This window comes from Oryctolagus cuniculus, chromosome 11 (assembly GCF_051225735.1).
Source record: "Oryctolagus cuniculus isolate XC-2025 breed Fujian yellow rabbit chromosome 11, ASM5122573v1, whole genome shotgun sequence".
Taxonomy (NCBI): domain Eukaryota; kingdom Metazoa; phylum Chordata; class Mammalia; order Lagomorpha; family Leporidae; genus Oryctolagus; species Oryctolagus cuniculus.
The window spans coordinates 25937047-25957587 of record NC_142877.1 but is presented as its reverse complement, the minus strand read 5'-3'; the positions used below and the strand labels follow the sequence as shown (position 1 = coordinate 25957587).

Genomic DNA, 20541 nt, shown 5'->3' with positions numbered 1-20541 from the left:
TTTTTTATAGATATTCAGGCTTAGAAGAGTAACTTGTTCAAATTCATGGAGCCAGACAGTGAAAAGATAGTGTTTCCTTGCAAGAAATGCCTGTTGGTTGAATGAATGCATGAACATAGCTTTGGCTGTGACCTTAGCTGAGAAGCTGCAACAAGACCAAATATTTTTAGTTCTCAAAGTGCTTTTTCATCTATCACCTCCATGGGCCTCCCTGCTAGCCCACGAAGACGCAAAGCGGGTGTTATCTTTCTTCAACATATGAGGCAACACAGCAAACAAGGGGGGTGCATTCTGGAAAATGGAGTTCCCACTTGTCTTGTTTAATCATTCAAACATGTAGATGGTATGAATTCTAGTTTATTTATTTTTAACCACTTGAAAGGCACAATGACAGAGACAGACAGACAGACACAGGTACACATACACCTAGAGCAATCTTCCATCTACTCTTTCATTCTTCAAATGCCTAAGAAAGCCAGGGCTGGGTCAGGCCAAAGCCAGCAGCCCAGAACTCACTTCGGGTCTCCCACCCAGGTGGCAGAGGCTCAAGCACTTGTGCCATTACCTACTGCTTCCAGCATGCATTAGCAGAAAGCTGGATTGGAAGGAAGCTCAGATGCCAGGACCCAAACCATGGGATGCTGGCGTGTCCCCAATACCTGCCTCCAAACTTTAAGTATTTACCTTACTAAGTCCTCATCAAGTTAACTCAGTCCACAAACAAGGAGGTTCCTGCCTTCTTGAAGATGTTTGGCAAAGATCAGAGAAAATATGCTTCATTGCCAAATGTCCAGTAAACAACACTGGCCAAACACCTACTGTTGTACATAGTAACTGTGGGCCTGAGTGGAGGAAGCAGGCACCATGGCTGTTCCTCACGGCCTCCAACTTTGGAAATCATTCCTGGTCCAAAGGATATTCACATACACAGACTCTTCAAAAAGTTCATGGAGGGACAAGCATCGTGAAGTAGCAGGTTAGGCTGCCGCCTGAGACACCAGCATCCCATACAGACACTGGTTTGTGTCCAGGCTGCTACACTTCTTCTTTTTTTTTTTAAAAAAGATTTTATTTATTTATTTGAGAGGTAGAGTCACAGACAGTAAGAAGGAGAAACAGAGAGAAAGGTCCTCCTTCCATTGGTTCACTCCCCAAATGGCTGCAACCACCAGAACTGTGCTGATCCGAAGCCAGGAGCCAGGTGCTTTGTCCTGGTTTCTCATGAGGGTGCAGGGGCCCAAATACTTGGGCCATCCTCCACTGCTTTCCCAGGCCACAGCAGAGAGCTGGATTGGAAGAGGAGCAGCTGGGACTAGAACCGGCACACATATGGGGTGCTGGCGCCACAGGTGGAGGATTAACCTGTACCACAGCGCTGGCCCCCCAGGCTGCTACACTTCTGATCCATCTCCCTGCTAATTGTCTGGGAGAGCAGCACAAGGTGGCCCAAGTGCATGGGCCCAATCACTCACAGATCAGGCTGAAGCTCATAGCTTTGGCCTGGCCCAGTCCTGGCTACTGTGGTCACTCAGAACCAGAGGATGGAAGCGATCTCTTTCTCCCTCCCTAAAACTCTTTCACATAAATAAATACATTTTTTAAAAAAAGATTTATTTATCTGAGAGGCAAAGTCCCAGAGAGAGAGAAGGAGAGACAGAGAAAGAGATCTCCCATCCACTGGTTCACTTTCCAAATGGCCACAATGGCCAGGGCTGGGCAAAGCCAAAAATCAGAGCCAAGAGCTTCGAGTTCCAGTTGCGGCTGCTCCGCTCTGGATCCAGCTCCCTGTTAATGTGCTGAGAAAGGACTTGGGTCCCTGCACCCACGTCGGGGACCCAGGTCCACCCAGGTCCACCCAGGTCCAGCTGCTGCAGCCATTTGGTAAGTGAACTAGTGGATGGACAATCTCTCTCTCTCTCTCTGCCTCTGCCTCTCTGTGACTCTCCCTTTCAAATAAATAAATAAACCTTAAAAACACACACATACACACACACACAACCTGCATCCATATGGGATGCCAGTGCTGTAGGCCATGGCTTTGCCCTGCTGAGTCACAACACTAGCCCCAGTAAATAAATTAAAAAAAAAATAAGTTCATACATAACTTGTATTATTAAAAAGCTGTATGAATTTTAATTTTTTTCTATCTTTCATGAATTTTTTGAAGGACCTTTGTATTCTGACAGTTTGAAAATATTTGTTTTTTAAAAAATACTTTCTTAATAGTTCCAACAAAAATCACAGCGAGTTGATCACCTGAGATGGCAACCTGAAAATAACAGTAACGGGCCGACAGGTGGCACAGGTGAAGCCACAGCTGCTAACACTCATGTTCCATACTAGAGAGCCAGTTAGTCCTGGCACCTCTGCTGCCATGTGAGTTTCCCACTAACACATCCTAGGAAGCAGCAAATGATGGCTCAAGTGCTTGGGCCCATGCTACCCACAGGGGAGACCCAGATGTTGTTCTGGGCTCAGCTTCAGCTTGGCCTAGCCCTGGCTATTGTAGGAATGTGGGGAGTGAACCAGCAGATAGAGGATCTCTATCTATCTGCCTTTCAAATAGATGAAAATGAATAAGCACTTAAAAATTGTATTTATTTATTTAAAAGGCAGAATAACAGAAATGGGGAAGAGCACTTCCATCTGCTGGTTCACTCCCACAAATGGCTGCAACAGCCAGGGCTGGGCCCAGATAAACCCAGGAGCCAGGAACTCCATCCTGGTTTCCCACATGAGTGGCAGGGTTCCAAGCATTTGGTCTTCTGCTGCCTTCCCGGGCACATTAGCAGGAAGCTGGATATTAAGTGGAGTACCTAAGACTTGAACCAACACTCCAATATAGGATGCTGGCCTAACCCACTGCACCACAACACCAGCCCCCTAAATAAACATTTTTTTTTTTTTAAAGTAATGATCGTGGCTGCCAGGTACAGCCTTTGGCACCGGTGTTCCATATGGATGCTGGTTCGAGTCCCTGCTAATCTACTTCCAATCCAGCTCCCTGTTAGTGCACCTGGGAGGGCAGCGGAGGCTGACCCACATGCCACCCACACTGGAAACCCACAGGAGGCTCCTGGATCTTGACCAGCCCAGCTCCAGCTGTTGTGGCCACTGGGGAGTGAACCAGTGGATGGAAGACTTCTCTGTCTCTTCCTCTTTCTCTGTAACTCTGCCTTTCAAATAAATGAATAAATCTGAGAGAGAGAGAAAGAAAGAGAGAGAGAGAGAGACAAAGAGAGAGCCACTGTATGCTATCTCCTTTTTATAAATGAAGAAACTAAGGCTGGGAGAGATTAGGTAATTTGCTAAGGTAACTTATTTTTTTTAAAAAATGTATTTATTTGAAAGAATTACAGATAGAGGTAGAGCCAGAGCTGAGCTGATCCAAAGCCAGGAGCCAGGAGCTTCTTCTGGGTCTCCCACATGGGTTCAGGGGTCCAAGGACTTGGGCTATCTTCCACTGCTTTCCCAGGCCAGAGCAAAGAGCTGGATTTGAAGTGGAGTAGATGGGACTAGAACTGGCATCCCACGTGGACTGCAGGCTGAGGCTTTAACCTGCTGTGCCACAGTGCCTGCCCCTAAGGTAAGTTCTGAGCAGATGGGCTTCAGCACTGGTTTGTACTGAATGATAAATGTCTCCCAAGGAGGCACTGACAAGGCGGGTGCCAGGAATACAAGGGGCAACTGCTGCCTGGGAGGGCTGGGGCCTCCAGAGCCCCCTCCCCATAGTGTTTATCACACTGTGATGGGAGGTAAGGAAAGAACACGTGTATTCAAGCTACCCCTAGGGCAACAGGAGTCTCTCCTTCTACGCAGACTCTCATGGCACCCACCCAATCCCCAAGAGAGCGGTGGCAGGTGGGTCTTTTCTCCTTGGAACTGTGGCGGTGGGGCACAAGGGAAGATGGAAAGAAGTCTTACTGGCTCTTCCTTCCCTTGGGCAAGAAGCCTGTAAGTGTGATCAGGTGCATGTTCCTCACACGGGAGGGTCCTTGAACCCAAGACGCCTCAGAGAGGAGAGACTGGCACAGCCCTGAACTGCCAGCTGAGCTAACTCTCTCTAAACATTCTAACTAGGTCATCAGGTTCCTGGAGAAGCCAGCTGTGGCTGGGAGTGGGGGATGGGGAGGGAAATTCTGCAGTCTACCAAGATCCCTACTTCCCTTCAGGCCCCACCCTCCCAGAAATCTGCACCTGCTCCCAAACTGACTCTGCCCCCCAGCTGGGCCCAGCTGTCAACGGCTCCCAATGCCCCACACTTGCCTTACTTGGGCAGGAACTATGGGGGCTTCTTGGGCAGGAGGTACCTTGTTGCTACCTGAGCCCTTCAGAGAAGAAGCTGTGGGGCAGGGAAGGGCTAGCTTCTCCCGGAGGGAATTTCTGGCTCCACAGACAGCAAGAAAGCTAGGCACCTTTGGGCCTGCCCAGGGTACCTTACTGGCATTGTCACAGCAGGTGGCAGGGGACAGGTGATGTTTACCCTGCTGAGGCCAGAGTTGCCAAAAGGCTTCAATCAATCCTTTGAACCTGCACCTGGCCCTGAGCCCCAAACAACAACCAGGGCACTCGATCTCATCTACAGGTTGCAGGTGCCTCCAGCTTTTATGTACCTGTAGTTCTTCCCCAGGAGTTACCAGGGACCTGACTCCACTCCATATGTGCTCTGGGCCTCTCCAAACTGGATCCCCCTCCTCACCAACCACCACATCTTGCTATTCAGAGGCCTCCGTCAGTCACAGGCTCCCCCTTCCCTGACTAGTTCTATTGCCAGCCCAGGTCCTCTTCACCTCCAGCCAGTCTGCCTCCTCACTATCTCCCCAACGCTTTGTACCCATTCCACCTTTCAGATCTGTTTGGGTGCTTCCTGTCCATCTGCTCTGTCCTTGCCACATTCTTGTCAACTATTTAAAGCCCTCACTGTCCTAATAGGCAATGACATAGCTTCCCACACAGTCAGGCACTGTGAGAGGTGGTGTGCGCCGTAACAAACAGGTGCTGAGTGTCTCCGGTGTTACCGAGCACTTTGCTAGGAAACAGGATTGAACCAAAGAACAATTCTGGGAACTTCGGTGTTACTGAAAGAAACAGACAGGAGGCATGCAAACGTGGTGGCCTCTGGGGATATGATATTTGAGACCTGAGACCTGAAAGAAGATCGGATCTAGGGGCAGAGTGATTCAGGCAGAGGAAAAAGAGCGAGCCTATGAGGAAGAGACTGCCATTATCTCCACCTTACAGATGAGGAAACTGAGCCTGAGTCGGAATTCTACACCGCATTGTGGAGACAACTGGGATTATTCAAGTCCCCAGTGACCCAGCTCCTTTCTGACCCTTTCCACTGTTGGTGCCAAACGCAGTCAGGATCAACAATGCAAGCTGGCTGGGGAAGAGGTACAAGCTGATGATGCAGGCCGAGGGTGGAGGCCTCAGGGCTGAGTAATCAACTGGGTAGCTGATGGTGGAAGTGGGCCCAACTGGCAGAGGCCCAGGGCACCTGTGGGATGCAGCTACTGGGTCTAACCTCTTCTGCTTTTGCAGTCTACACCACAGATTTGGCAGGTTTGCCTCAAGCCATTCATGAAGAATCTTAGGTTTATTCCCATAGCTTCAGTGAATGTACTTCCTTACTGGCAGAGATGTTTTGGTAGGCTAACCTGCATCTGACATTAACAACCTTTCAGGTTCATTGAGCAGACCCTGGGTGAGCTCTTGCCCAACCCTAGGCCCTTTGCCAGGAACTCAGGGCTAGTCCAGGCCTGCAAAGCAGCAATGACACAGTGGCTTGAGGATCGGCTTTGGCACCTGACAAACCTGAGTGCAAGACCAGCTCTGCCACTGATGAGGTGTGTTACTGCAGCACTTGGCAGAAGATCTCCAAGCCCTGGATTCTCCCTCTTCCCACCAGAGCATTATGAGGACCAAACAAGGTGGTACGCCAAGGGCAAGAACCAAGCACCGGGCACAGAGCAAACAAGCACTCCATACACAGTATCTGTTATTAGTACTAAAAACACATTTGGGTTTCACTTTCTCATCTATGCTTTGCTTGCTCTGCTAGGTTGGCATTTTTCCTTCAGTCTCATGGATGAGAATTTGAAGCTGATTTGTCTACTGTCACAGCACCAGCAAGAAGTCAGTTGCACATGGGAGTCCAGAGCTTTGTCTGAGCATGTGCTAGAACTGAACAATGCACACTAAAGATAACGAGCCCTGCCTGATGTGTCCGGAACCCAAGTGGATGGATGGGTGATGCACCCATGATGACTGAGAGGGCATGGATACACACCACGAGGGATGGGCCTCAGTGCCACTCACAATGGCCACAGTATCCCCAACACTTAGCACAGTTAAGGCCCTCACCAGTATTTACTGATTTACAGGACAGCTCTGAGCACTGAACCCAGCCTGAGAGGTAGCAGGTGGCATGGGTGACAGTGGATTAAAAGCAGAACAGATTCTGAGGTTGCCACTTGCTGCGGGACAAGCTCCCTTGCTTTGGTTTCCTCCGTGAGTCACTCAGCTCACCTACCTCACTGGGAGTGAATTTGGTGAATTAAAGTACTACCAACACATCAAAGGGATTGTTACTATGCTACTGACTACTAAGATACTAGAGCATTTTGAAGCCAAATGCACCCCGAATTTGAACCCAGTTCTTCCTGGTCCTACTGTGAAGCCCTGGGCATATCATTTTCTCTGGGCTTCATTTTTCAAAACCATAAAATAAAGACATCTCCTACTTTGTAGGATTCTTAATGATTAGAGAATAAAAAGCAGCCTTTAGAGTAAAACAGACGTGGCTTCCAATCCTGACTCTGGCTCTTGCTAACTGTGAGTCCTCTTAAACCTCACTGTCCTGTAGTGATAAGGTTTGGGATTAGTAACACAGATGACATCACGTACTGAGGGTTCGTGAGCCAACAACCATCCAAATGCCAGTGGATGGGAAGAGCGAACATAGTGCCATGTTTAACTGTTACCCTCCCAGGCTTTATGCTCCATGGTACTGCCCTGGATAAGTTCCTCAACCTCTCTGAGTCTCGGTTTCCTCATCTGTGAAATGGGGATAAAAATAGCACCTACTTCAGAGCATCGCTGTGCGAATGGAATTAATTCAATCACGCAAAGCACTGTGAACAATGCCTGGCACAGAGCAGGAACTCAATAAATGTTAGGTGCTATTAATAGTAATGTTAACAATAATATTAATCATCAGGCGGAATAAGAGGGAGGGACTGTTTAATCCTGGGACCTGGGCAGCCCATGGAATAATTCCAGAGAAGTCCTAGGGCAGCTGTCTGTAGGCAAGGTGTCAGTCAAGAAACGCTTCTGTACAAAGGACTTGAAACTGGGGCTCCTAAGCAAAATTCCCAGCTCGGTTGTTGTTGAGGAAGGGGGGGGGGGGGTTGTCAAGGGGGGGGTGTCACCAGCCTCTGGGGAGACAAGTCAGGCTCCTTGGAAGGGACACTGTGTTCCTGGCCCTGCCTGGCTCAGGGGAACAAAGGCACGTGTGTGTGGCCGGGGAGGAGGGAGGGGAATGTTTCCCTTTCAAGAGCGGAACAAAGGATCTGAGGCATAGTTGAGTGCATTCCAATCCCCTCCCAGGCCAGCTCCCATTCCTCAGATGATTCTCCAATAAGGTTTTCAACCTTCTGGTTTCCTCCAGAAAGGTGACTGGGGGAAGGGGCCAGGGCTACTGGCTGTTTCACTCCACCCTCTGTCATCAATCTCCAAGAGGCAGCACTTATCTGTGCCAAACTTCTGAGCTCTCTCTTAGGAATTTCTGTCCTATGCAAGGATGGAGTGGAAACCCCAGGGGAGCTCAGGATTAATGGATGGCACAGGGCACCATCAAACGACAGGTTCGGCTCAGGAGGTCCATGGCCGAACTGCTACCAAGTGATGGAGCCAAGGAGAAAGCCCCCACAGCAGAGCACTGGGTGTGGGGACAACGGCCTGGCAGAACTAGGCAGGATGATCTTCTCTAAGTCTTAAAGGAGGGCTCACAGGCTGCAAGGAGAAGCTAGGTGAAGGTGGAATGGGGAGGGAGCAAAGAAAGTAATAGACAAGAGGGAGTCTAAAAAAAGGAGTTTGGGAGGAGTTGGGGGCGCCTCTAGGGACATTACTTTCCAGTTTCCACAGGCTTGCCGGCAGGCATCTGGCTACAGGGCTGGGACAGGAAGCAGTCCATGGAAGTCACTGCAATGGCATTTCCTGAAGAGCAAGAGCAAAACCTCTAGTTCCGAGGGGAGCTCTGGAGTCTGCCCAAAAAGCCCTGCAGTCTGCAGCTTTCTGTAAGCTTGGCCTGAGTCTCCTCTGAGATGAAACCAAGCAGCAGGAGGTCTGAAAGGTGGGTTCTGTCTGCAAAGACATTATTCGCAAAAATCACTAAGTAATAAACAAGAAGCTGAGTGAGGCCCCTGAAGCAGCCCTGGGACAATGCGGACAGCGATGCTATTCTGAGGAGTTGACACATTCAATCTTCACAATAAGGTGGTGTTATTATTAGAGCCATTTACATGTTAAAGGTCCAGATTTGAAAATTCAAGCCCTGCCTCTCCTCCTGAGGTCACCTGGGCAAGCCCCTTCAGCTTCCGCACCTGACTTCCCTCTGGTGACGTGGAGGTGACACCCTTCCTGCTCACCTCTCAGGGCAGCTTCAAGGAAAGAGAGGCAAGGCAGATGTGAAATCAGTATTTGTCGGCTGTCCGTAACAAAAGCCTGGCCGGGGCCCGCCTGTAGAAGAATGGGGTATTCCAGAGTCTGGGAATGGGTCTCCTATGAGTTCCGTGGTAAAAAAGAACTATGATGGCACCACAGTGCCATCTCTGCCCATCTCCAGCCATGCCTGGCAGTTGCAGCAACCTCTTAACTGGGGTCCCTACAGTTCAATCACCACCAGGGCTTACCATGTCCTGTGTAGTCTGGCACCAGCTCCCTCTCCCTGTGCCTCTCCCCCTGGCTGTCTGTTCTCCAGCCACATAGACCTTGCTCATCCTTGGGAATGCTAAGCGCCTCCCTCTTGAGTCCACACCCTCTTCTTGAAACACTTTTTCTAAGGGTACAGCACATCATCCATCTGCTTCAAGTCTTCGCTCCAGTATCACTTTTTGTCGGGGCTCAGAACATACCAACCTAAAATATGACTAGGAAACCAGAATATGTCACCTTAAAAATATTCTTCTTTGGCATATTCTGGGAACTGCAAAGTTGAAACTTACATCTACAAAAGAAATCTATATGAGTGAAAACATCTCAATCAGAAGAGGGCTGCTCCAGACAACTTCTATCACGCAAGACTTCTTATCTGTGTGACAAGGCGACCTTTATTAACCATACAATTCCTGTACCATATCAGCATTTGTGTGGCTACCAGCCCCTCAGGAGTCCCAAGGCACTATTCTGTATCTCAGGATGCCATATAAGGCTTCAGTCATCTGACTTTTAAGTCCCATATTTTGTAGGACTCCTATGTATATACATGGGTAATAGAAATGGTTTTTATTTCCTTCTTGTTAATCTGTCTTATGTCAATTTAATTCACAACCCAGCTAAAGAACCTTGGAGGGTGGAGGGAAACCATTTTCACTTCCCTACACCTTCTTCGGTCTTTTTTTTTTTAATTTTTTAAAGATTTATTTATTTATTTGAAAGTCAGAGTTACACACAGAGAAGGAGAGGCAGAGATTGAGAGAGAGAGAGATCTTCCACCCGCTGGTTCACTCCCCAGTTGGCTGCAAGGGCTGCAGCTGAGCCTATCCAATCTGAAGCCAGGAGCTTCTTCCAGGTCTCCCATGTGGGTGCACAGGCCCAAGGACTTGGGTCATCTTCTACCGCTTTCCCAGGACACAGCAGAGAGCAGGATCAGAAGTGGAGCAGCCAGGACTTGAACCAGCGCCCATATGAGATGCCAGCACTGCAGGCAGTAGCTTTACCCGCTATGCCATAGTGCCTGCCCCTCTTTGATCCTTCTTAAAATGATAGGCCCATCCTCCCTTCCTAGGCATGTCCTATGCCTCAACCTGTTTTATCTTCCTTGTAGCACCCATCACCTGCTATATGAGGGTGCTCATATAGTTTGCAGGAAATGGAATTAAAAGATAAGTTTATGGAGCTTGGAATAAACGGGTGTACCAGTTAAGAAAAAGTTTGGAATGTCTGCATCCCATACTGCAGTGCCTGGGTTTGAGTCCTGTATTTGCTCCTCATTCCAGCACATCCTGGGAGGCAGTAGGTGATTTCTCAAGTATTTGGGTCCCTACCACACATGTGGTAGACCTGGGCTGAATTTCTAGCACTTGGCTTTGGCTTAAGCCAGCTCTGGCTGTTGAAGACATGTCTTCTCTCTCTCTCTCTCTCTCTCTCTCTCTCTCTCTCTCTCTCTCTCTTTTTAAGATCTTATGTATTCATTTGAAAGGCAGGGTTAGAGAGGGAGAGACAGAAAGGTCTTCCATCTGCTGGGTCAACTCCCCAAATGGCCACGATTGGACCTGGGCTGATCTAAAGCCAGGAGCCTGGAACTTCTTCCGGGTCTTCCATATGGGTGCAGGAGCCTAAGCACTTGGGCCATCTCTCACTGCTTTTCCAGGGCATAAGCAGAGAGCTGATGGGAAGAGGAGCAGCCAGGACATGAACCAGTGCCCATACGAGATGCCGGTACTGCGGGCAGAGGCCCAGCCTAGTACACAACAGCGTTGCCCCCCAAGACATTTTTTTCTTTTAAAAGATTTACTTATTTATTTGAAAGTCAAGAGTTACAGGAGAAAGGAAGAGATAGAGCGAGAGAAAAAGAAATCTTCCATCTACTGGTTCACTTCCCAAATGATCGCCAACAGCCAGGGCTAGGCCAGGCTCAAGCCAGCAGCCAGGAGCTTCTCCTGGGTCTTCCATGGGGGTGCAGGGAACCAAAGAATTGGAACAGATGGGAATCGAACCAGTGCCCATTTGGGATGCCAGTGTCACAGGTGGCAGTGTTATCTGGTACACAATGCTGGCCCTTGTTGCAGACATTTGAAGAATGAACCAGCATTCTCTCTCTCTACCTTTCAAGTAAAATAAATTAATTAAAAAAAATTTTAATGGGTAAGTTTACTTTGATGCAAAAAATTTCTAAAACCATGGAGCTATTACCTGCAATGCTAGCATCCCACATGAGCGCCAGTTTGAGTCCTAGCAGCACTACTTCTAGTCCCAGCTCCCTGGGAATGTGCCTGGAAAAGCAACAGAAGATGGTCCCAGTGCTTGGGCCCTTGCTACCCATGTGAGAGATCCAGATGGAGTTCCAGGCTCCTGGCTTTGGCCTAGTTCAGCACTGGCTATTGTGGCCATTTGGGGAGTGAACCAGCAGATGGGAGATTTCTCTCTCCTTCTCTCTGTCTCCCTTCTCTCTCTGAAACTCTGCCTTTAAAATAAAATAAATAAATCTTAAAAAAAAAATTCTGAAACCAACCATACAAGTATATGTGGTCCATTGCTAACCAAGATGTCACTATGTGATGCATGACTAGCCACATATTTTTTGTCTGTCTCAACCCACAGAATGTGAGCTCCAGGAGGATAGAATTTTAGTTTTGTTTATTGCTGCACTACCAGTTCCCAAGACAGTCTGGCAACAGCAGGAGCTCAATCAATGTTGGTTGAATGAATGAATAACTAGGTAAAGGGCTACTCCCATTCTGGTATGAAAGGGGTCTGTTTCTTTTTTTTTCTTCCTTTCTTTGAAAGGCAAAGTGCTAGAGGAAGAGGAAGAGAGAGAGAGAGATCCTCCATCTGCTGGCTCATTCCCCAAATGCCTGCCACAGCCAGGGTTGGGCCAGGCCAAAGCCAGAAGCCAGGAACTTCATCCATGTCTCCCACAAAGGTGGCAGGAACTCAAGTACTCGGGTCATCCTCTGCTGCCTTTCAGGCCAATCAACAAGAAGCTGGATGAGAAGATGGAGGTGGGACTTGATCCCAGGCACTCTGTTTTGGGTTGCTGGGTTGTAGGCATCCAAAGTGGTCCACATGGTCTGCCTCAAACACCTGCCTCTTTTTCATTAGGTGCCTGTTAGGCCCAAGATCTTTGCTCAGTGTGAGGGGACAAGCGTGGACTCCACCCTCAGGAATCGCCTAGCCCTGAGAGACAGTAGATCTGTTAGGTATGTCTTGTCTGTACCAAGTCAGACTCTCCCACTGTCCTTTGCATTTTCCAACTTTTGCTGGGTTCCATGCCAACAGAAAAGGCTTAGTCCCCTTTCCTTAAGTTACCTGAAGCTGGTACTCACATTCTCCTGGGTGTGATCTTCCCCAGGCTAAACAAAAGACCCAGTGAGACTGCCTGCCCCTGGGAACTGAGACAGCCTGCCGGCCAGAGGGCCCAAAGAGAAAAGGCTCTGGGAGCAGAGTGAGCCCTTCAAAGAAAGAGGGAGTCCTTAGGGAGGACCCTGGAAGTGCACTACAGGTCGGGGTGGGAACAGGGTCTCTCTTAACTAAGGCAGCAGCAGATTATGTTTCCATAGAAGAGTGGCTCACTGGGAATTACCCCTCCATCTACCCACACTACACCCACACAGCCACACTGCTGAGACAGCCCCACACTGGAGGCTGGGGTGCCAGAGAGGCAGGAGCCTCTGCACAGAGGTCTATGTTCAGCCCACTGGCCTCAGGACAGGTATCTGCTGCTGCCTCCTGGACCCCCCAAATTCTGGTGACTGCCCACCCACACAACAAGAAAACCCTGCAGGTTCCCTAGAGGCCCCCTAAAAAATACCTGGGTAATTTTCAACCAGAAACTGAAGGGCTTCATGGGGTAGTGGGGAAATTATTCCCGGGAAGTCTGGAAAACCCTGTGAGGGCGACAGTGTTTTGAGAGCAACCTAAAATGAACGTACAGAACAAGTGGGTGTTCCAAGGGGCAGCCCCGAGACTCTGCTACCTCATTTTTGGACCTGAATGAGATTACTAAAAATTTCCACTTTTGGGGTTTCTGATAGGGTTTCCCCCAAAAAACCACAGCATTGCCAATGTCTGCAAAGGGAGCTAAGGCGGTTCACCTACGCATACACAGGTGCTGCAGAGCCCTGCAGCCTGGGAAAGGACCCCTCCCGCGTGGCTCTCAACAGCGATGTCTCCAGCAGGCTAAAGGGTTTCTCCAGGGACTGCTGACCCAAAGGGCCCTGGCCCCCCGAAGGTCCTCACCCACACTGCCACTGGGAAGCCCCAGAGATAGTCCCTTCAGGGAAGGTCACCAGCACAAACAGTCCACTTGAGTATCTCCTGGGCTGGTTTTGTTTCCTCAGGAGTGAGTGGGGCTGGGAGGCCGGGGTGGGGATGGAGGTGGGGGTGGGGCGGCACGGCAGGCAGAGTTCAGTTCCCTGAGGGAGGAAGCCCTTCACTAAAGAGTGCTTCCACCCTACAATTAATGTCGGGGAAGGGCTTTTGTTCTAGATCCTTTACTGGAGTCCAGCTATGGAGCTGGCTGTCATTATTCCATTTTACAGGTGGGAGACAGATGGACAAGAGTGACAGGTGACTCCGGTCAGGCAGCATCTGGCATTCCAGTCTGGGGAGTATCACCTGGCAACTAAGGAGAGATACTTGGGGCAGGCCACCTCCTCACACACACACCATTCTGTCAGCTACCAGCAGGCCCTAAGAGGGCTTTAACAACGAAAAACTTAACAAGAAGCCCACTCTGATTGGGCCAAACCTGAGACTCACTTGACACCTGTCATTCCTGAGTTTTACCAGTGTGGTTACCCACAGGCCTTTCAGAACCCGCTGGGGAAGACAAAGGCACTGTTTTCCCCACAGCTACTTGAACAAAGCTAAGATCACATCACAGCTCACAGAGAGTACCTTCACAGGTATGTTTTGATTGGCCACTAGCATCTCTGGCTTTCTCTGCCAGTCTGTCTGGGTCACTTTGTTACTCCCTGGACAATCTCTGTAGACTTTAAGGGTTTAGGCTTTAGAGTTAGGTCAAGCTTAGTATAAATTCTCACTCAACTGGCTGAGGGACACCCAGGATCTGTCACTTGTCACTAGGAGCCTCATGTGAAACTGGGAATAAAACCATCTATTTTGGTCACTATGGGAAGACAGGAAACAGCATGCCAATTCCACAAGGGAAGGGCCTATGGCTGGTTATGGCCAACACCTAGCGCCCTGCCCACCTCAGTAAACGCTCAGCAAACTCATTGCTTAAGAACCTAACACAATGCCTAATACATAGGAGGGTCTCCGTAAAGGCTAATTTCCTTCCCTTTCCTGTGACGATGCCAAATTTAGACAACATCCGTCGGCAGGCAGAGTGGCCCGTAACTCCTACGCTCAGGGATCCCTCAGCTGAGGCCTCCAGGCTGAGCTGCTGCTGCAGTAGCCAGTCACTGCTGCTCAGAGCAGGGTGGCACCTTTCCCGGCTCGCTCGGAGGGCTCTGACTCAAATGTTCTTCACCCACTGGTCTCAGGGGAAGAACACACTCCCAGGAATGGTTCTGACACAACTCGCTCTTCTACACACGTCCTCTGTGTTCACTAAGAGGAAGCGACGTGTGTGTGTGAGTGTGAGTGTGAGTGTGTGTGTGTGTGTGTGGTATGTTGTCCAACGGGCTCTGACATTTTTCAACGAGGCAATGGGAGGTGGAATTTCCATCCAGTGGCGGGCGAATGGACGGGCCCAGGCCTGCTGGGTTTTAGACCTTTTTCACACGCAACGCTGGGTTGCTGGCAATTCTCTGATTGGGACGGCCCTCTGCAGACTGGCTGGCAGACCAGGCACCTCTCCCAACCTGCCTTTTGTTTATAGCTGGCCACAACTCACCTGGTATTAGGACCACTGGCCAGAGACAGTGGTCAAGGCAAAGTGGGCAACTGGCCCACGTCCCTCCACAGAGATGCCTCCGAGGGTGTGTCTGTAGTACTGGAATCCTGGAATCAGCTGAACAAATATTTGCCCCCAAAGAGAATCAAAGCAGGAGGGACCAGGAGAGGTCATCACACAAAACCCAACAGGAACTGTTTAATCATTTATCCCCCAGGGAGTTCATTTACAGAATGGCTTTTCAAGTCTATCAGCCTTAGCTCCAGGGAGCCTCCGGCCTCTACCACCCCCACCCCCACCCCCACCCCGTCGCCTACTGACTTGACCCCCTAGCCTTTTTCAAGAGCCTGCTGAGGAGATGAGCTGATGAAGTTGCAAAGAAACGGGAAACGAGCCAGGGGGTGGGGTTCCAGGAGAAACTCAGGAGGTCTGGCTCCGCAGTAAAACCGAGTGCCGGCCACGCCCCGGCCCAGCCCACGACAATCACATTCCTGGCATTCCTGAGTCCAGGTGCGCGGCCCTTCCACCTCTGCTCCCTCAATGGATGACTTATTCCCCACAGCCTGTGGATTTTCTGCATTTTCTGAGGGAACAGAATGCCTGTGTTCCGCACCTCCCCTGGGCAGGGAGACCAGCAAGGAAACAGGACCAACCCCGCCTGCAGTGACCACTGGTGCAAAAGGTCCCTCCACCACCTCCTCGTGACTCAGGGACGGAGAGAGACACCTCCCTGTCTGGACTGGGAGCTCCCTGGCGTCCCTCACTCTGCTCACGCCACCTCCAAGGCTTCCAGGACTCTGCGAGACCAGGCGAGCTGGCCACGTTTCCCAGTGCAGGAAACTGAGGCTCAAGAAAGTAAAGAGCCTGTCCAAGGTCACACAGCTGGCCAAGAGAGAGGGCTGGCGCTCCCACTCACGTCCAAAGTCTGACACCAAATCTCAATGGCCCACAGAGCCCCACAGACTGACTTCTTGCCTTGCCAGCCGGCCAGTCAGAGGCAGAGCAGCTGGAGCTCCTCACCCCACCCCAGGCAGCGAGTGAGGTGCAAAGTCCTGGGGCTTAAAGCGTGACACAGCAAGAGCTCCACAAACAGGCCAACCGTGCAGAAAGTTGCAAGCTGTGTGCAGCACCAACTCAGGAGGTGCAGCACCAACACGAGTGGCACAGCCCACGCTGACCTAGAATCGGACAATTCCGAACCCACCAAGCCACTGGGGGGAACTCCTGCTTGGCCACATAAGAAAACTCTGAAATAAAGGGAAGGAAGCCCAGGTCAGGACGGCCAGTCCTGGAGAAGAAAGGACGCAGCGACTTGTGGGTCCCCGGCACGCCACCACCTGCTCCAGACATTCTGCTTGTCACCCTTTCAAAGCATGGAGAGCCACTGCTCCAGAGTGAGGGGGGCACTGGACCAACCCCCCACTCACAGATCAACACCTCAGCTATTCTGTGCTGAGAAACTGGAAAATAAGCATGGAAGATCAGGGTCATGAGGGTGCCCAGATGGAAAGAACCAGGTCTGGTGCTGAAATGGGGCCAGTGCCTCCAACAGTCATCTAACTAGCAGAAGCTGCAGGGAAAGGCTGCTGGGGGTCCTCTGACAGAGGCCAAAGCACAGGGACAAATGAGGGGTGTGGTTCTTACCCAGCCGCCGTTCTCCTGGATCCAGGGCTCCAGGTGGTCATTCAGGTAAGTGGCCATCCACGCCGCGATCCGACTCACCAATACCTCCATCTCCTTGTCCACGCTTTCCACGCACAGTGCCCCGCCGAAGGAGAAAAAGGCCACAATGCGGCCCCAGTTCACCCCATCCCGGAAGAGTTCGTTCACTACTTGTTCAAAGCTCTGATATGCTGTCCCTGGGGTGATGTGGAGCTGGGATGTCAGGTCGCTGAATGCCCGCCGGTACCGCAGTTCAAACTCGTCGCCTGCCTCCCTCAGAGCCTGCTTCACTGCTGTCATGGGGATCACCTCCCGGGCATCCAAACTGCTGCTGTGGCCAGTGGCTCCGTTCACCGCGGGGCTGTCCGCCGGGTGCCAGGCTGGGTTGCCATTGATGGCACTGGGGGTCTCCATCTCTGGTCCAGTCCCTTCCGGGGCCTCAGTCCTGTTCTCTTCCACATCACTAAACTGACTCCAGCTGTATCCTTTCTGCGAAAGCTTGTAGGAGAGAAAGTCAACCACCAGCTCCCGGTTGCTCTGAGACATTTTTATAATAGGGATGGGCTCAACCAGTCCATTGTCCAGAACACCTGCTCAGGGATTCTCTTCTGTGATCCAAAGCCAAAATAAGGCTCTGAAGGGAGAAAAAGAGCTTTAGGGAAAGAAAAAAAAATAGTATAAATGCCATTTCCCCCCGCAACATCCCCTTCCCCTTCCAGGTACCAAAACTCGTTTCTTTGTGGCTCCTATGAAGGTCTGGGTCTAGGTTCCACGAGACTTCAATGAAGTCAAATTGTAAGCACCACTGGGCTCTGAATCATCCCACTGGCCTCTTTTATCCCAGCCACCCCTTTTTCTCCGAAACGCTGTCCTCGGAAAGTCACCCCATGGGCAGTCCCCCCACCACCACCCGCCGCCCCCGCACCACCTACATTCAATTCCGTCTAAGCCGGCGACAGCAGGCAGGTGCACCCCCGTAAGATCTTTTGTATCATAGGTCGGGAGAGGAGGTGGCGGCAGGCCGGGATGCCGGTAACTCAGCCGGCTTCGCGGCGGCTGGCGAAACAAACAGCTCCGGCCGGAGGGATCATGCGACCCGGCAGGCTGGGCGCCCAGAAGGCGACACAGGAATTGCGACGCTCAGGAACCAGCCCGCTTGCTGGCTTGCTCCTCCATTGCCGGGATCCAGGGCCGCCGCTCCGCTCCGCTCCGCGCCCGCGGCCTCTAGCCACCCGGGAGCCCAGCCCCCTCGCTCTCGCACGCCCCTTGGCTCTCCGCCTCCTACTGGGAGCCAGGAGAACTCTCCCGGAGGTGGCTGCTGTAGGCTTAAGGTTTTTCTTTCTTTCTTTTTTTTTTTCCTCCTTCACTCCGGTCTATTTAAGTACCAGCCCTGGGGGAGGTTCCCGAAACCCTGAAGGGACTTCTCAATGGGGCTCAGGGTTTCGATGAGGGACGCGGGGAGGAGAAAGCTGCCTCCGATCTGCCATCTGACTCCGGGAAGGCCACCCCCGGGCCTTTCCGGGAAGCTGAAGGCCGGAGACCCCCAATAAACGCCGCTGATTTTCTTTGAATTCCCCAAAGGCCCTGAACGTGGCGGTGGGGGATTGCCAGGTCCTCCATTCCCCGCCCGGATACAATGGCCGCCGGCGCCCTGCACAAAGACGGGGTGAGGGGGAGGCGCTGGGCCTCTTCTCGGGTCGGGAAGAGGGGTCGAGGCCTGCTTGAGGCCCCCCACGGCTGAGACCACGTTTTCCTAGGGACAGGCCCAAGGCGGCTTCTGGGAGCCCCAAGAGGGCTCGGAGGCCGGGGGCTGAACCTCTCCGGAGCCCGGGGTGGGTGGGCTGCGGCCTTGAGGCTTCTCCCGCTCGCTAGGCCGGGTACCCGCCGAGCCACCGCCCCGTTGCTAGGCAACCACCCTCCCTCAGGGGCGCCCCCTAGACCTTTCTGGGAGGAGGGGTCTAGCCCCCGGCGGCCCTCCCCCGGCGTAGCCAATCGGCGAGCCCAGTCGGCACGCAAGCGGGACGGCGAAGGCTCCCATTGGGCGTATCGCCTGTCACACAGAGGGTAGGAGGCGTTCTCACCTGCAAGTCCCGCGAGCCGTGGGGGGCCACATCCCCCCTTCATCGGCCAGGTGGTTTCCAGACGCGACGGTTCTTCGCCGCCGAGTTCTGTGCCGCGGACCCAGGCCGGCCTACCTGGCTGGCTGCTCGCGCGGTCTCTCTCCAACAAGCCGGCCTCAGTTTCCCCTGAAGAGACCGGGGGAACTTGCAAGCTCAGTCACTTCCGGTGCTGCGGCAGCGCGCGCGAGCCCGAGACGCACAGGGAGTGCGCGCCTTGAGTGACTGGAGTCAAGACTTGGGGGAGAACGCCCCCTTGCGGTCCATCTGGGGAATCGGAGACGTGAAAAGAATCAGCGTTTAGGTTCAGGTTTCCGTTCGTTTCATCCGTCTGCCGGTTTATATCACGGAAAAAGCGTTGCGTTGTGGCTAAGCACTCTGGATTCCAACTCTGCTAGATGGGAAAGTTTCTCGACTTCTCAGTCTCCTCAAGTGGGAAATGGGATATAGGACATACAGCCCCCCGCTGAGTGTGAAGATTAGCAATGATTATTAGGGCGCTGTCTCAGGCATATGGGCGCCGGCTGGTGTCCAGGCTGTTCCACTTCTGATCCAGCACCCTGCTCTTGGCGCCTGGGGAGGCAGCGGAAGGTGGCCCAAGTGCTTAGACCCCTGCCACCCATGTGGGAGACCCAGAGGAAGCTCCTGGCTCTGGCCCGGCTCAGACTGGTTGCAGCCATGTGGGAAGTGAACCAGAGATGGAAGGTGTCTCTCTCCCCCCATCTGCCCCTCTCTCTATAACTCCAACTTTCAATAAATAAATCTTAGCAAAAAATAGGTACGGGACGCGTGTGTTTAGCCTAGCGGTTAGACACTGACATCCCACATCAGAGAGCTTGGGTTGGGTCCTAGCTCTGGTTCCTGACTCCAGCTTCCTGCTATGTGAATATTGGGAACCTTGGGGCAGACCCGGATTGGATTCCCAGCTCCTGGCCCCTCCCTAGCCCAGTCCTGGCTGTTACAGGCATTTGGGGAGTGAACCAGCTGGTAGAAGCTCTCTTCTTCGTGTCTCCATGCCTCTCAAATAAATAGAAATTTAAAGATAAAAATTAGACATACAAGAACACTGAATATTAAAAAGATGTAGAATGGCCGGCGCCGCGGCTCACTAGGCTAATCCTCCGCCTGCGGCGCCGGCACACCGGGTTCTAGTCCCGGTCGGGGCGCCGGATTCTGTCCCGGTTGCCCCTCTTCCAGGCCAGCTCTCTGCTGTGGCCAGGGAGTGCAGTGGAGGATGGCCCAGGTGCTTGGGCCCTGCACCCCATGGGAGACCAGGAAAAGCACCTGGCTCCTGGCTCCTGCCATCGGATCAGCGCGGTGCGCCGGCTGCAGCGCGCCGACCGCGGCAGCCATTGGAGGGTGAACCAACGGCAAAGGAAGACCTTTCTCTCTCTCTCTCTCTCTCTCACTGTCCACTCCGCCTGTCAAAAAAAAAAAAAAAAAAAAAAAAAGATGTAGAATGAAAACGTAAGTCCTCTCGCCTGCTCTCCAGTATCCAGTTGTCCTCATAGAGGTCACTTTTTTTTTTTTTTTTTTTGACAGGCGGAGTGGACAGTGAGAGAGAGAGAGACAGAAAGAAAGGTCTTCCTTTTTGCTGTTGGTTCACCCTCCAATGGCCGCCGCGGCCGGCACATTGCGGCCGGCACACCGCACTGATCCGAAGCCAGGAGCCAGGTACTTATCCTGGTCTCCTATGCGGGTGCAGGGCCCAAGCACTTGGGCCATCCTCCACTGTCCCCCCCGGCCACAGCAGAGAGCTGGCCTGGAAGAGTGGCAACCGGGACAGAATCTGGCGCCCCAACGGGGACTAGAACCCGGTGTACCGGCGCCGCAAGGCGGAGGATTAACCTAGTGAGCCTCAGCGCCGGCGGTCATCACTCTCAGCTCCCTCCCTGTGTGGCCTTTCAAACATGGCCAGTGTATTCAAAAGCATATCTATACCTATAGGTGAAAATGTTT

The 20541-nt window shown here is 52.0% G+C and overlaps 1 protein-coding gene across 6 annotated transcripts in view; it reads right to left on the bottom strand.

The window, feature by feature from the left end:
* The window catches only part of BCL2L1 (BCL2 like 1), a 58550-nt gene extending 39716 nt beyond the window's left edge, over positions 1–18834 (bottom strand). Inside the window, exons 1-2 of one of the 6 annotated variants that reach the window (XM_008256139.5) lie at positions 18547–18834; positions 16448–17117 (exon numbers count right to left, since the gene is read on the bottom strand). In XM_008256139.5, the coding sequence (XP_008254361.1) occupies positions 16448–17011 (564 nt within the window). In that variant the 5' untranslated portion in view covers positions 17012–17117; positions 18547–18834. 6 annotated transcript variants of the gene reach the window in all.
* Between the last annotated feature and the right edge of the window lie 1707 nt (positions 18835–20541).